Source organism: Salvelinus sp. IW2-2015, unplaced genomic scaffold (assembly GCF_002910315.2).
Source record: "Salvelinus sp. IW2-2015 unplaced genomic scaffold, ASM291031v2 Un_scaffold6367, whole genome shotgun sequence".
In the NCBI taxonomy this organism is placed as follows: domain Eukaryota; kingdom Metazoa; phylum Chordata; class Actinopteri; order Salmoniformes; family Salmonidae; genus Salvelinus; species Salvelinus sp. IW2-2015.
The window spans coordinates 5,459-20,709 of NW_019947630.1; the positions used below are offsets into that span (position 1 = coordinate 5,459).

Sequence of the window (15,251 nt, forward strand, 5' to 3'; positions counted from 1 at the left end):
ACTGTGGGCATACTAGATATTCTGTGAGCGCTCCCAGGCCCATGTTGGTCGGGGTTAAGACAAATACGCTGTGAATACTAATATCTGTGGAGCCTCCCGAGGCCCATGTCTTGCCAGGGTTTAAGAACAACATCTTGTAAGATCAATAATAGTGTTACATTGTATTCATTCTATTACACCCTCTAAACTGATTTACAGGTCCCTTGCAAAAACGAGTTTTATCTGTTGTTGTTGTAATATTCATAAAACAAATTTTGAGAAAATGTATTATCTTGGGGGGAGCATCGGGCCATGGACCCACCTGTAGTAGATGCAGGTTCAAGTTTTTCTCTCTCCCTTCTGTTCTTCTCTGTCTTCCCTCTCCCTTGTTTCTGGCTCTCTCTCTCTTGTCTCTCTGTCTCCCTCTTCTTACGGTTGTCTCTCTCTCTCTCTTTCCTCTGTTCCTATGCTCTTCCTCGGTTTTTTCCTCTTCTTATGTCTCCGTCTCGTCCTTCTCCTGTCTCCATCTCTTCCCCTCTTTCTCCTCCTCTCTCCCCTCCCCCTCCCTCCGCCCTCTTCCCGTCTGTTTTCCGCTCTCTCCAGGATTATCGTCTGTCTCTTTCTCTTCTCTTTCTCCCTCTCTCCTTTCTCCCCCCTTCCTTTCTTCTTTCTTCTACTCTCTTTCTCTCCTGGCTCTCCTCTCGCCTGTGCTTCTAGTCTGCGTCTTCCTCCTTCCTCCTTCTTTTGTTTCATTTATTCTATTCTTCTCTGCTCTCCTCTTGGGCTCTCTTATTTCCCACTCCTCCTTCCTCCTCCCGTGCTCCTGTTGTTTCTCTCTCTTCCTCCTTCCGTTTTGGTCCTTCACGTCTCCGTCTCCCTCTGTTCTCTCTCCTTCTTGTTCCCCCCTCTTTTTCCTTCTCTCTCTCTGGCTCTCTCCTGTTTTCTCTCTCTCTCCGCCTCGCCCCTCTGCTTCCCACTCTTGTTTCTTCTCTTTCTTCTCTCTCTCTCCCTCTTTCCCTCTCTCCAATCTTCCCCTCTTGTTTCTCTCTCTCCTCTCAAGACATTTCCGTTCATCTCCTCTTTCCTTCTCTCCTCCTCTCTCCCTCTCCCTCTGTTTCTCTCTCTCTCTCTCCGTCTCAGAGTGAACGAGTGTGTGGATGAGAAGGACACTGATACCGGGGTCACTCATGTTGACGCCATGGCAATACTGCAGGACAGTACTCCGACCCGGAGACGTTCCAGCTCAGAGATGTCCCGATCCACCTTCAGCCTGGTCCGACAACTCTCCAGTAAGAACAACTGATTCACTGAATCAAACACTGAACCAATTAACCACTTAACTAATGAATCAAATACTGAACCACTGAATCTCTGAATCAAACTCTAAACCACTGAACCACTGAATCACTGAATCAAACACTGAACCAATTAACCACTTAACTAATGAATCAAATACTGAACCACTGAATCTCTGAATCAAACTCTTAACCACTGAACCACTGAACCAATTAATCAAACACTGAACCCCTGAGCCAATTAACAACTAAACTACTGAATTAAACACTGAATCACTGAACCAAGGAAGTAATGAATTAAATACTGAATCACCGAACCAATTAACCACTGGATGAATCACTGAACCAATTAACCACTGGATGAAACACTGAACCACTAAGAACCACTGAATCAAATAAATATTGAACTTCTTCATTCCCCTCTCCTCTCTCTCTATCTATATTCTCCTCTATTCACCCCTCCCCTCCCCCAGGTCTAGACGCCCGCAGGCCCAGCTCTCCTCTGGTTGATGTGAAACCCATTGAGTTCTGGGCCATGGGCCCCAGGAAGGAGGTGATCCAGCCGCTGCGTCGACACCAGCCCCCTCCGGATGACTACTTCAGGAAGTTGGAGCCACGCCTCTACTCTCTGGACTCATCCGGAGACGACGTGGACTCGCTAACGGACGAGGAGATTCTGCTACGATACCAACTGGGCATGCTCCACTTCAGCACACAGTGATGTTTTGTCTTTTATACGTTGGATTATATCTGTTATGTTTTAGAATCAGAATTATAGTAATAAGCTGCTTTCCAATAAGCAGCATGTACACTTCCCCTGGTCTAGAAATAAATACAGGAAAATAAGAAAAACACTCATTTTATTTTCATTCATCTGATTTTTATTTTCTTCGTGTCCCTCTGATCATCCCAATCTCCTCCTCTCTCTCTCTCTCTGGTATCTCTCTCTCCCTCCCTCTCTCTCTTTCTCTCCCTCCCCCCTCCTCCCTCCCATCCCCCTCATCTCCTCTCAGGTATGACCTAATCAACGGCCACCTGGGCGTTAGGGTCATTGAGGCTCGCGACCTGCCTCCACCTCTGACCTGTGATGGTGCCCGCCAGGACATGGCCCACTCCAACCCATACGTCAAGATCAGCCTGCTGCCGCCACAAGAACTCCGGCAGGTAGCCTACGTGTAGAGAAGCGCCCTGCAACTGGAGGGTTGCTGGTTTGAATCCCAGCACTGACTGGAAAATCTGTGTGGAGTGAGCTGTCAACTGAGGGTTGCTGTTTGAATCCCAGCTCTGACTGGAAAAATCTGGTGTGGATGAGCTGTCAACTGGAGGGTTGCTGGTTTGAATCCCAGCTCTGACTGGAAAAATCTGGTGTGGAGTGAGCTGTCAACTGGAGGATTGCTGGCATCAGTATCCTAGATTCCATTGCCTGCTGTTGTGCCCTTGAGCAAAGCACTTACCATACCTAGAAGTTTGCTCCGGGTGCAGACCCATTGCTTCCAGCCTCAAGTTGGGTTCAGCATAAATACACATTCCATTCGCTGTAAGTAATGGATTCCCATCACCTTGGGCTCCCGAGTGGCGCAGCGATCTAAGGCACTGCATCTCAGTGCTAGAGGTGTCACTACAGACACACTGGTTCAAATCCAGGCTGCATCACAACCGGACATGATTGGGTCCATAGGGCGGCGTACAATTGGCCCAGCGTCGTCTGGTTGGCAGAGTAGCCGTCATTGTAAATAAGTATTTGTTCTTAACTGACTTGCCTAGGTAAATAATTAATTAAATTAACAATAAAGTTTCTTCTTCTTCAGACGGGGTGAAGAGAGACACAAACCCGGTGTTCGAGGAGCGGTTCACCTTTGACCTTCTGTTCCTGGAGGCCCAGCGCCGCACCCTGCTGCTGTCTCTGGTCGACTTCGACAAGTTCTCACGACACTGTGTCATCGGCAAGGTGAGCATACACAACCACACAAACAAAACACACACACACACTCATACACAACCACGCAAGCACACACACACACACCAATCCTGTGAGTATTAATACCAGGGTATCGAAATGTGGTGTGGTTTGATATGAACACAAATTAAATCAGGCTATAAGTGTGCCTAATGACAAAACGCAAATGGCATTAGACTTTTGGTGTTTTAATAGCCTTTTTCCATTCATCAAATGCACTGTTTCAGATGCTGGAATTATTTTAGAGTGGATGAACGTGTGCGGGTATTGTAACGTGCCGGGTATTGTAACGTGCGCGGTATTGTAACGTGAGCGGGTATTGTAACGTGCGCGGTATTGTAACGTGACGGGTATTGTAACGTGCGCGGGTATTGTAACGTGCGCGGGTATTGTAACCGTGCGCGGGTATGTAACGTGCGGGTATTGTAACGTGCGCGGTATTGTAACGGCGGTATTGTAACGTGCGCGGTATTTAACGTGCGCGGTATTTAACGTCGCGGGTATTGTAACGTGCGCGGTATTGAACGTGCGGGTATTGTAACGTGCGGGGTATTTTAACGCTCGCGTATTGTAACGTCGCGGTATTTGTAACTGCGCGGTTATTGTAACGGCGCGGGTATTGTAACTGTGCGCGTTTTGCAACTTTTTGAAGTGATTTATTTGACAATGACTGGTTGTGTTCATCCTACTTTAAAAAAAGTAAAACATTTTTACAGTTTAATGACATCTTACTATTAGCTATAAAAAATAAGAGAGTTGAAACTGATCATCCATAACAGGACCAAGCCTGTTGAAGAGCATCATAGCTGGAGGCTGCTCTCATCCTATCTAGTCTAAAGTTGTACGCTCTATATAAACTCCCACGATTTATTGGGTCAATCACCAACATTTCGGCATCACTGTGCCTTCTTCTTGACTATCAGGCCAATAAAAACAATCGCGTGCATACACAGGATGTCCCGTACCAGGAAGATACAGTGGGATGCGGAAGTATTCACCCCCTTGGCATTTTCCTGTTTTGCTGCCTTACAACCTGGAATTAAAATAGATTTTTTGGGGGGTTGTATCATTTGATTACACAACATTCCTACCACTTGAAGATGCAAAATAAAAAACTTGTAAACAAACAAGAAATAAGACAAAAAACTGAAAACTTGAGCGTGCAAATTATTCACCCCCCAAAGTCATACTTTGTAGAGCCACCTTTTGCCAGCATTACAGCTGCAAGTCTCTCGGGGTATGTCTCTATAAGCTTGGCACATCTAACATCGATTTTTGCCCATTCTTCAAGGCAAAACTCTTCTGCTCCTTCAGTGAATGGGTTCCACTGGTGTACAGCAATCTTTAAGTCATACCACAGATTCTCAATTGGTTTGAGTCTGGGCTTTGACTAGGCCATTCCAATACATTTAAATGTTTCCCCTTAAACCACTCGAGTGTTGCTTTAGCAGTATGCTTAGGGTCATTGTCCTGCTGGAAGGTGAATCTCCATCCCAGTCTCAAATCTCTAGAAGACTGAAACAGGTTTCGCTCAAGAATTTCCCTGTATTTAGCGCCATCCATAATTTCTTCAATTATGACCAGTTTCCCAAGTCCCCTGCCAATGAAAAACATCCCACACAGCATGATGCTGCCAAATGTGTTTGCTTATTTTTTTCTTTAAGCAATGACTTTTTTCTGGCCACTCTTCCGTAAAGCCCAGCTCTGTGGAGTATACGGCTTAAAGTGGTCCTATGGACAGATACTCCAATCTCCGCTGTGGAGCTTTGCAGGTCCTTCAGGGTTATCTTTGGTCTCTTTGTTGCCTCTCTGATTAATGCCCTCCTTGCCTGGTCCAGGAGTTTTGGTGGGCAGTGCTCTCTTGACAGGTTTGTTGTGGTGCCATATTCTTTTCATTTTTTAATAATGGATTTAATTGTGCTCCATGGGATGTTCAAAGTTTCTGATATATTTTTATAACCCAACCCTGATCTGTACTTCTCCACAACTTTATCCCTGACCTGTTTGGAGAGAACCTTGGTCTTCATGGTGCCGCTTGCTTGGTGGTGTTGCAGACTCTTGGGCCTTTTAGAACAGGTGTATATATACTGAGATCATATGACAGATCATGTGACCCTTAGATTGCACACAGGTGGACTTTATTTAACTAATTATGTGACTTCTGAAGGTAATTGGTTGCACCAGATCTTATTGAGGGGCTTCATAKCAAAGGGGGKGAATACATATGCACRCACCACTTTTMCKKTTYYTTWTTTTTTAGAATTCTTTGAAACAAATATTTTTGTTCATTTTACTTCACCAATTTGGACTRTTTTGTGTATGTCCATTACATGAAATCCAAATAAAATGCCATTTAAATTACAGGTTGTAATGCAACAGAATAGGGAAAACGCCAAGGGGGATGMATACTTTTGCAAGGAACATTCATCCCTGTCTGATACATTAGTTGTGTAATGGTGTGTTTTCACTGGTAGGTGGCGCTGCCTCTGAGTGACGTTGATCTGGTGAAGGGTGGTCACTGGTGGAAGGCCCTGGTACCCAGTTCTCAGGTAGGGAGAACACACACTAAGTGTCTTAGTTCAACACACACTATTGTCACGAGGGTGGTGAACACAACACGGCAACAACACAACAACAACACCACAATACGAGAACAACACAACAACAACAGCACAACACAGGCTGTTAAAGAACAACATTACACACACACGCACCCTGGGTTCTCTCTACTAGGGGTCTCTCTACTAGACACACACCCTGTGTTCTCTCTACTAGAGAGAGAGAGAGAGAGAGAGAGAGAGAGAGAGAGAGAGAGAGAGAGAGAGAGAGAGAGAGAGAAGAGAGAGAGAGAGAGGAGAGAGAGAGAGAGAGAGAGAGGAGAGAGAGAGAGAGATGAGAGAGAGAGAGAGAGAGGAGAGAGAGAGAGAGTGAGGAGAAAGAGGAGGCAGAGAAGATCAGACGCCCCCCCCCCTTGAGATAGCGATCTAGTATATTGACAGTGATATTATCAGTGTTTTGTGTTTCTACAGAAATGAGGTAGAGCTGCGGGAGAGCTGCTGTTATCACTACTCTCAATTCTGCGCCTCCGCTGGAAAAAGACTCAACCGTTGACATCCATCAGAGCCAAGCAGCTGCTGCAGACAGACATGTCCGCAGGGATCAGGTAAAGCTTATACCTAATAGCATACCTAACTAATATACATACTAACATACCCTAATAACATAGCCTACTATATACCTACTAAATGTACCTACTAATACTACCTAATAACTACCTGACTACTATATCCTACTAATATACCTACTATAATATACCTAATAGCATACCTACTAATATACCTACTAATATACCTGCGAATCATACTAATAACATACCTACTAATATACCCACTGATACTACCTGCTATTTACTGATTAATAACATACCTACTAAATTTATCAGCCCTACAAGTAACCTATATTATACCTGCCTAAATATACTAATAATTCTACCTACTACAATCATATCCTACTAATATAACCTATTTAAATTAACTTCCTTAAACTGTCCCTACTAATCGTACCTACTAATCATAGCGCTAATAAAGTTATACCTCCTACTAATATACCGCTAAACGGTGTATAGACCTACTAAAGTATAGCTATTAATATAACTACTAACGTGTACGCTACTAATATCCCTACGTAATATACCTACTCAATATACCTTATAGAGCATCCTAACTAAGTATATGACCTACTAATATACCTAATAGATACTACTAACGTACTAATAAATACTACTAATATAACTAATGATCTACTAATATACCTACTAATATACGCTAATAACATACGCTACTAATATACTAATAACATACCTACTTAATATAGCCTACTAATAATTACATACTAATATACCTACTAAATATACCTACTCACAATACCTTAGTATATACTTACTAATATTACTAACCTATAACATAACCTACTAACATACTACTAAAATTATAACTGTACTAATAATGTACCTACTAATGATATACCTATTAACATACCTACTAATATACCTACAATGATACCTGCAATATACTATAACATACCTACTAATATACCTACTATATACGCTGCTAATATACTAATACATACCTACTAATATACCTACTAATATACCTACTATATACCTGCTAATATATCTAATAACATACCTACTAATATACTACTAAATATAACTATTAATTTATAACTAAACTAACTGTACCTATATGTACTACTAATATACCTAAATAATATAAGCCTATTCAATATACCTACTAATATACCTACTAATAATACCTATTAAATCAATAACTACTAACTGTAACCTACTAATTACCTAACTAACTATACCTACTAATAAACCTATAGCATACCTACTAATATACCTACTAAATATACCTAATAACATACCTACTAATATACTATAACATACCTACTAATATACCTACTAAATATACTACTAATATACCACTAAATATACCTACTCACATACCTAGTAATATACTTACTAATATACTAATACATACTACTAACATACCTACTAATATACCTACTAATATACCTACTAATATACCTATTAACATACCTACTAATATACCGTACTAATATAACTAATAACATACCTACCTAATATACCTACTAATATACCTATTAACATACCTACTAACTTACCTGCTAATATACTAATAACATACCTACTAATATACCTACTTATATATACTATGCTAATATACTAATAACACTAACTACTAATATACCTACTAACTACATACCTAACTAATAATACCTGCTATATATACTAATACAATACCTTACTAAATAACTAGCTAATATACCTATTAATATAAACTAACTTAACTGTACCTACTAAATATACCTCTAATAAACCTAATAACATACCTACTATATACCTACTAATATACCTATAATATAACTACTAACTACTAACTAATGTACCTACTAATAGTACCTACTAAATCACCTAATAATCATACCTACATAAATCTCAACCTCAATATAAACACTCACCTACATAATATACCTATTCAACCTCATAACTTACTTACTGATACCCTAACTTAGTAAAAGTTCTGAATATTCACTCAAATCCTAATACGATCATCCTCACTGAAACTATACACTAATTATTGTACTATATCTACAGTCTGTTTAACGTCACACTATAACACACACCTGACCACGTACCGTGGTGTTTACAATCAGTGGAGGCTGATGGGTAGGAGCTGATAGTAGAGAAGACGGCTCTCATTGTAATGCTAGCCAATGAATTACCTGGTACCGGGAGTTAGAATGTGGTTCACAATATATCTTGATGAGCCATTTCTCCATACTAAACTCCCCACCGCCTCCCTCATAGTATTACACCTGTAGTAGAATCACTATGATTCAAGGTAACGACCTGCAGGATACCTGACTACAACAGTGGAATACTGAATAACAGAGTGATACCTGAAATAACAGGTGGATACCTGAATAACAGAGTGGATCCTGAACAACAAGAGTGGAATACCTGAAATAACAGAGGGGGATACCTGAATATCAATGAGGGGATACCTGAATAACAGAGTGATACCTGAATAACAGAGTGGATACGCTGAATAAACAGAGTGGATACCTGAAATAAACAAGAGTAGAACCTGAATAACAGAGTGGAAATACCTGGAATAACAGATAGATACCTGAATACAGAGTGGATACCTGAATAAACAGAGTGGAATACCTGAATAACAGAGTTGGATTACCAGAATAACCGATGTGGATACCTGAATAAACAGAGTGGATACCTGAATAACAGAAGTGGATACCTGAATAACATGGATACCTGAATATAACAAGTGGATATCCTTTGAATAAACAGAGTAGATACCTGAATAAACAGAGTGGATACTGAATAACAGAGTGGGATACCTGAATAACAGAGTGGATACCTGAATAACAGAGTGGGAATACCTGAACGACAGAGTGGATACCTGCCATAACAGAGTGGATACCTTGAGATAACAGAGTGGAATACCTGAATAACAGGAGTGGCATACCTGAATAACAGAGTGGATACCCTGAAACGAACAGAGTGGATACCGCTGAATAAACAGTTTAGTGGAATACCTGAATAACAGAGTGGATACCTGAATAACAGAGTGGAGACCTGAATAACAAGTGGATACCTGAAACAACGAGGGGAATACCCTGAATAACAGGAAGTGGATACCTGAATAACAAAGTGTATACCTGAAATATAAGAGTGGATACGCTGAATAACAGAGTGGATACCTGAAATAACAGAGTGGATACCTGAATAACAGAGTGGATACCTGAATAACAGAGTGGATTACCTGAATAACCAGAGTGGATACCTGAATATCAGAGGGGATACCTGAATAACATAGAGTGGATAGCCTGGATACATAGTGGATACCTGATAACAGAGTGGATCTGAATAACAGAAGTGGATACCTGAATAACAAGAGTGGATACCTAATAACAGAAGTGGCTACCTGAATAATAGTGGATACCCTGAATAACAGAGTGGATACCTGAAATAGACAGAGTGGTATACCTTGAATAACAGAGTGGATACCTGAATAACAGAAGTGGATACCTGAATAACAAGTAGTAGATACCCTGAATAACAGAAGGGAACCGTGAATAAGCAAGAGTAGATACCTGAATACAGAGTGGATACCTGAATAGACAGAGTGGGATACCTGAATACAGAGTGGATACCAGAATAACCGAGTTGGAGTACCTGAGATAAAGCAGAGGGAATACCTGAATAACAGAGTGGATACCTGAATAACAGAGTGGATACCTGAATAACAGAGTGGATACCTGAATAACAGAGTAGATACCTGAATAACAGAGTGGATACGTGAATAACAGAGTGGATACCTGAATAACAGCAGGTGGATACCTGAATACAGATGGATACTGAACCACAGAGTGGATACCTGAATAACAGAGTGATACCTGAAAAACAGAGTGGATACCTGAATAACAAGTTGGATACCTGAAACGACAGAGTGGATACCTGATACAGAAGTGGATACTGAAATAACAGAAGTGGATACCTGAATAACAGAGTTGGATACCTGAAATAACAAGTGGATACTGAACAACAGAGGGGATACCTGAAGAACAGAGTGGATACCTGGAATAACAGAGTGGATACCTGAATAACAGAGTGGATACGCTGACTAACACAGATGATTCTGAAACAAGTGATACACGATGATGGTCTGATACAGTGGAATGAACAACAGGGATACCTGAATAACCAGAGTGGATAACCTGAATAGTCATGATGTGGATTACCTGAAAACAGAGGATACCTGAATAAACAGAGTGTACCCTGATAACAGAGTGATACCTGAAATAAACCAGAGTAGAATACACTGAATAACAGAGTGGATACCTAATAACACGAGAATGATACCTGATAACAGAACTGGGGATACCTGAAAGTATCATACAGAGGTACCTGAAATAACCAAGAGGGATACCTGAATAACAGAGTGGATACCTGAATAACAGATGAGATACCTGAATAACACAGTGGAACCTGAATAACAGAATGGATACCTGAATACACAGAGTAGAACCTGAATAACAGAGTGATACCGAAATAACAGATGTAGATACCTGAATAACAGAGTGGATAACTAATAACAGAGTGGATACCTGATAACAGAGTGGAGTACCTGAATACAGAGTGGATACCTGAATAACAAGAGTAACTGAATAACAGAGTGGATACCTGAAAACAGAAGTGGATACCTGAACATAACAGAGGGATACGCTGAATAACAGTGGATTAACACTGAATAACACAGTGATACCTGAATAACAGGAGGATACCTGAGATAACCCCCGTATACGAACATCAGAGTACTGTAGAATGACCTAAAACAGAGTGGATACCTGAATAACAGAGTGGAATACCTGATAACTGGCAGATGGATACCTGAATAACAGAGTGGATAACCTGAATAACAGAGTGGATACCTGAGACGACAGAGGGATACGAATGACAGACGTGGATACTGAATAACAGAGTGGATACCTGAATAACAGAGTGGATACCTGAATAACAGAGTGGAATACCTGAATAACAGGATTGTGTATACCTGAATAACAGAGTGTATACCTGAAAACAGAGTGGATACCTGAATAACAGAGTGGAATACCTAAATACAGAGTGAATACCTGAATAACAGAGTAGATACCTTGAATATAACAGAGTGGAATACCTGAATAACAGAGTGATACCTGAATACACATGTCATACATGGAATAACTAGATGAAATACCTGAATAACAAGAGTGGATACCTAATAACAGAGGAATCCTGAATAACAGAGTGGATACCTGAATAACAGAGTGGATACCTGAATAACAGAGTGGATACTGAATAACAGAATGGATACCTGAATAACAGAGTGGATCCCTGAATAAGAGTGATACCTGAATAACAGAGTGGATACCTGAACAACAGTAGTGGATACCTGAATAACAGAGTGGGATACCTGAATAACAGAGTGGATACCTGAACAAACAGAGTGGATACCTGAATAACAGAGGTGAATACCTGAATAACAGAGGTGGATACCTGAATAACAGAGTGGATACCTGAACAACAGAGTGGATAACCTGAATAACAGAGTGGATACCTGAATAACAGAGTGGATACACTGAATAACAGAGTGGATACCTGAATACAGAAGTTTGGAGATACCCTGAAATAACAGAGTGGATACCTGAATAACAGAGTGGATAACCTGAATATACAAGAGTGAATACCTGAATAACAAAGTGGATACTGAAATAACAGAGTGGATACCTGAATAACAGAGTGGATACCTGAATAAAAGAGTGGATACCTGCAATAACAGAGTGGATACCTGAATAACAGAAGTGAATACCTGAAATAACGTGGATACCTGAATAAAATGTATACCTGGAATAACAGAAAGTGGATACCTGAATAACACAGTGGATACTGAATAACAGAGTGGATACCTGTGAATAACAGAAGTGGATACCTGAATAACATAGTAATACCCTGAATTAACACACAGCCTGAATGGATGCTGGAATGTATAGCAGCCAAATTTACAGCTCCTGACCAATTCTTTGCTGTATTTTGTTTGAAGCCGATCTTTCTTATTTTGTATAAAATGTTTTGCCATCGGTTTGCCTAAGACCAAAGAGAGCTTCTGGACTCAAGAACAGCGATCACTAACGCCCGATTGGCCATGCAAGAGTGTCTACTTCAAATGATTACGGCACCAGATATATCCTGCTCCACCCTCAACAGCCCATAACTCACCCAACACTCCGGAAAGCGGAGAAGAGACGGTGGAGCCACTGGCCGACTTGCGGCGGTACCCTGTTGAAACTAATAATCCGCTTCTACGCGGCCGTGGTTTTTAATGCAGGGAAAACTCAAAATCTGTCTGACCTATGTAATTTCAACCAGCTATGTCACCTGTGCAAAATAGAGGCGAAAATACTCTAGAGATAGCGCTGTACTCCACACACAGAGACGCGACGAAGCTCTCCCTCACCCTTGCCATTGGTAAAATCTGACATAACTCTATCCCGCTGAATTCCCAGCTTACAAGCAAAAACCTCAAAAGCAGGGGAAGTACCATAAATTCTTAATACGGAAAGTGGTCCGCATGAAAGCGGATTCTAAGCGGCAGGACAATTTCAGTAGCACAGACCTGAATATGTTACGGGACTCATCCCGATGGCATTGTAGAGTTTTTACCTACGTCAGTCAGTGGGTTCATTTAATAATGCAATAATAAGGTGCATAGTTGTCCTACAATGACCGTCAGCGGTACGTATTCGCCAACAGAAGCCATGGGATTACAGGCAACATCCGCAACTGGAGCAACAAGGCTAAATATGCTGCCGCTTTCAAGGAGAGGACACTAAACCCGGACACTTTATACACATCTCCGCTATGCCTTCGACGAACCATCAAACAGGCAAAGTGGTTCAATAGCAGGACTAAGATTAATCCTATGCTTCACAGAGTCCGGCTTCTGACGCTCGTCAGATCTGGCAGGGGCTAGCAATACTTTATCACGGATTAAAAGAGAAACTCTGCGCAGCAGCGAGAATCGCCAGTGGACGGACGTATGCTCTTAGACAGCTAGTCGAGGCGTTAAAATGGCTGTTCGCTAGTGCTGTCGTTGCTTTGTCGTAGCAATGCAACATGAACCATTGGTTGCGTGAAAGCACTCAGCTCGTGTGTCGGACGACTGTGTTGATCACGCTCTCCATAGCCGATGTGGGGGTAAGACCTTGTAACAGTGTTAACAATCCACAGGTCGTTGGGTGAGGCCGTGCAGGGCCATGATGGATTTACTATGGTTGGGTGACGCGTACTCAGACCATGCGCCGTGTTGGGCCACCAGGTCTGGCCAGTTGTCACTTCACTGCACATTTTCATGGCCTCTCAGTATGGCCCTGACGCCGATATGGTCAACACCGGCTACATTTTCAAGCAGATCAGCCATAGTCCCTTGCCCAAAACACCAAAGGTAAGCCTGTCTAAATGTACTATCTCGCCCATAGCACTCGCACATCTGTAGGCCATGAAATGCTTGTGAGAGATCAGTGACTCACATCAAACACCATCAATCCCAGACACCTGGCCTTGAGACCCACTCTACTATTTGCATAGCCGCCTTCAGACAAGATCCGGACAGATGATGGCAATCTCTATTTGCACTCTCACACTGTCCTTGTCCCTTGGACAAAAAGGAACACTCTACCTGTATGAGTAGAGATGCCTGTGCATTGAACCCAGCTCTAGCGTTCAATGTGGCCCATAGTAGCTGCCCTCCAATGTGACTCATCAATTAAGCTAAGCACCGTGGCACAGAACCCATCCATCTGCAACTGTGGATCTGGAATTTCCTGAACAGGGATGCCCGCCAGGTGTTTAGGGTAGGCAAACAACAACAGCTTCGCCTAAGGTCTGACCCCTGAACACGGGGCCCCTCAGGGGTGGCGTGCTTAGTCTCCTCTCCAGTACTCCCTGTTCACTCCACTGACTGCATGAGTCACACACGACTGACAACACCACAATTCAAGTTTGCTGACCACACGACAGTGGGAAGCCTGATCACCGAAGATGCATGGTAAACAGCCTCTAGGGAGGAGGTCAGAAGACTGGCAGTGTGGTGGACAAGAAGACAACCTCATCCGCAACCGCAGCAAGACAAAGGAGCTGAATCGTGGACTCAGGAAAAGAGGGCCGAGCAGCCTCATTCAACATGGACGGAGCTATTTAGTTGAGCCAGGTGTCCACAGTCACTAAGGATCATGGTCCCACACACAAAAAACACAGTCATGAAAAAGAGGCCTCCCCCTCAGGAGGTTGAAGATTTGGCATGGGCCTGAGATCCTCTAAAAAACAATAGATAACAGCTGCACCATGGAGAAGAGCATTCTTCACTGGCTGCATCCCAACTTGGTATGCAAATGCTTTGGGCTCTTGACCCGAAAGGCAACTAACGGAGGGTAATTGCGTACGACACGCATACATCACTGGGGCCGAGTTGCTGTGCCATCCAGACCCCTCTATAGCCAGGCGGTGGTCAGAGGAAGGCCTAACGTTGTTTTATCATGTGCAGCTCTCACAATAATCCGAGATCCTAATAAACTACACATACATATCATACTCACTTTATTCCTAACCTATATGTAGTTGATCTATCTAGCCTCCATTAATCTCCTACCCCATAGGCTTGATCAGTACAGTACCTCTACCAAAGTGTTTATATTTCTAGGACTCATTACTGAGGTACCTACGAGTACTTGGAAGCAAATAAATGTAACGTGTAATATAATCAAGTTATCATTGACTCAGTACAGGTACCCCGTGTATATAACTCAAGTTATGTGTTACTTACTGGTGTAATCTGTTATTACTTTTCCATTATTCTCTAAATTTTCTTTAATCCTTC

At 42.1% G+C, this 15,251-nt stretch overlaps 1 protein-coding gene across 1 annotated transcript; it reads left to right on the forward strand.

The window, feature by feature from the left end:
- Window positions 1–1,125: 1,125 nt before the first annotated feature.
- Window positions 1,126–5,780, forward strand: syt17 (synaptotagmin XVII; the record flags this gene model as incomplete). The annotated part of the gene is made up of 5 exons (XM_024144951.1): window positions 1,126–1,268; window positions 1,748–1,991; window positions 2,288–2,429; window positions 3,070–3,222; window positions 5,706–5,780. Coding segments are annotated over exons 1-5 (705 nt in total), but the record flags the coding sequence as incomplete, so codon positions are not given.
- Window positions 5,781–15,251: the final 9,471 nt, after the last annotated feature.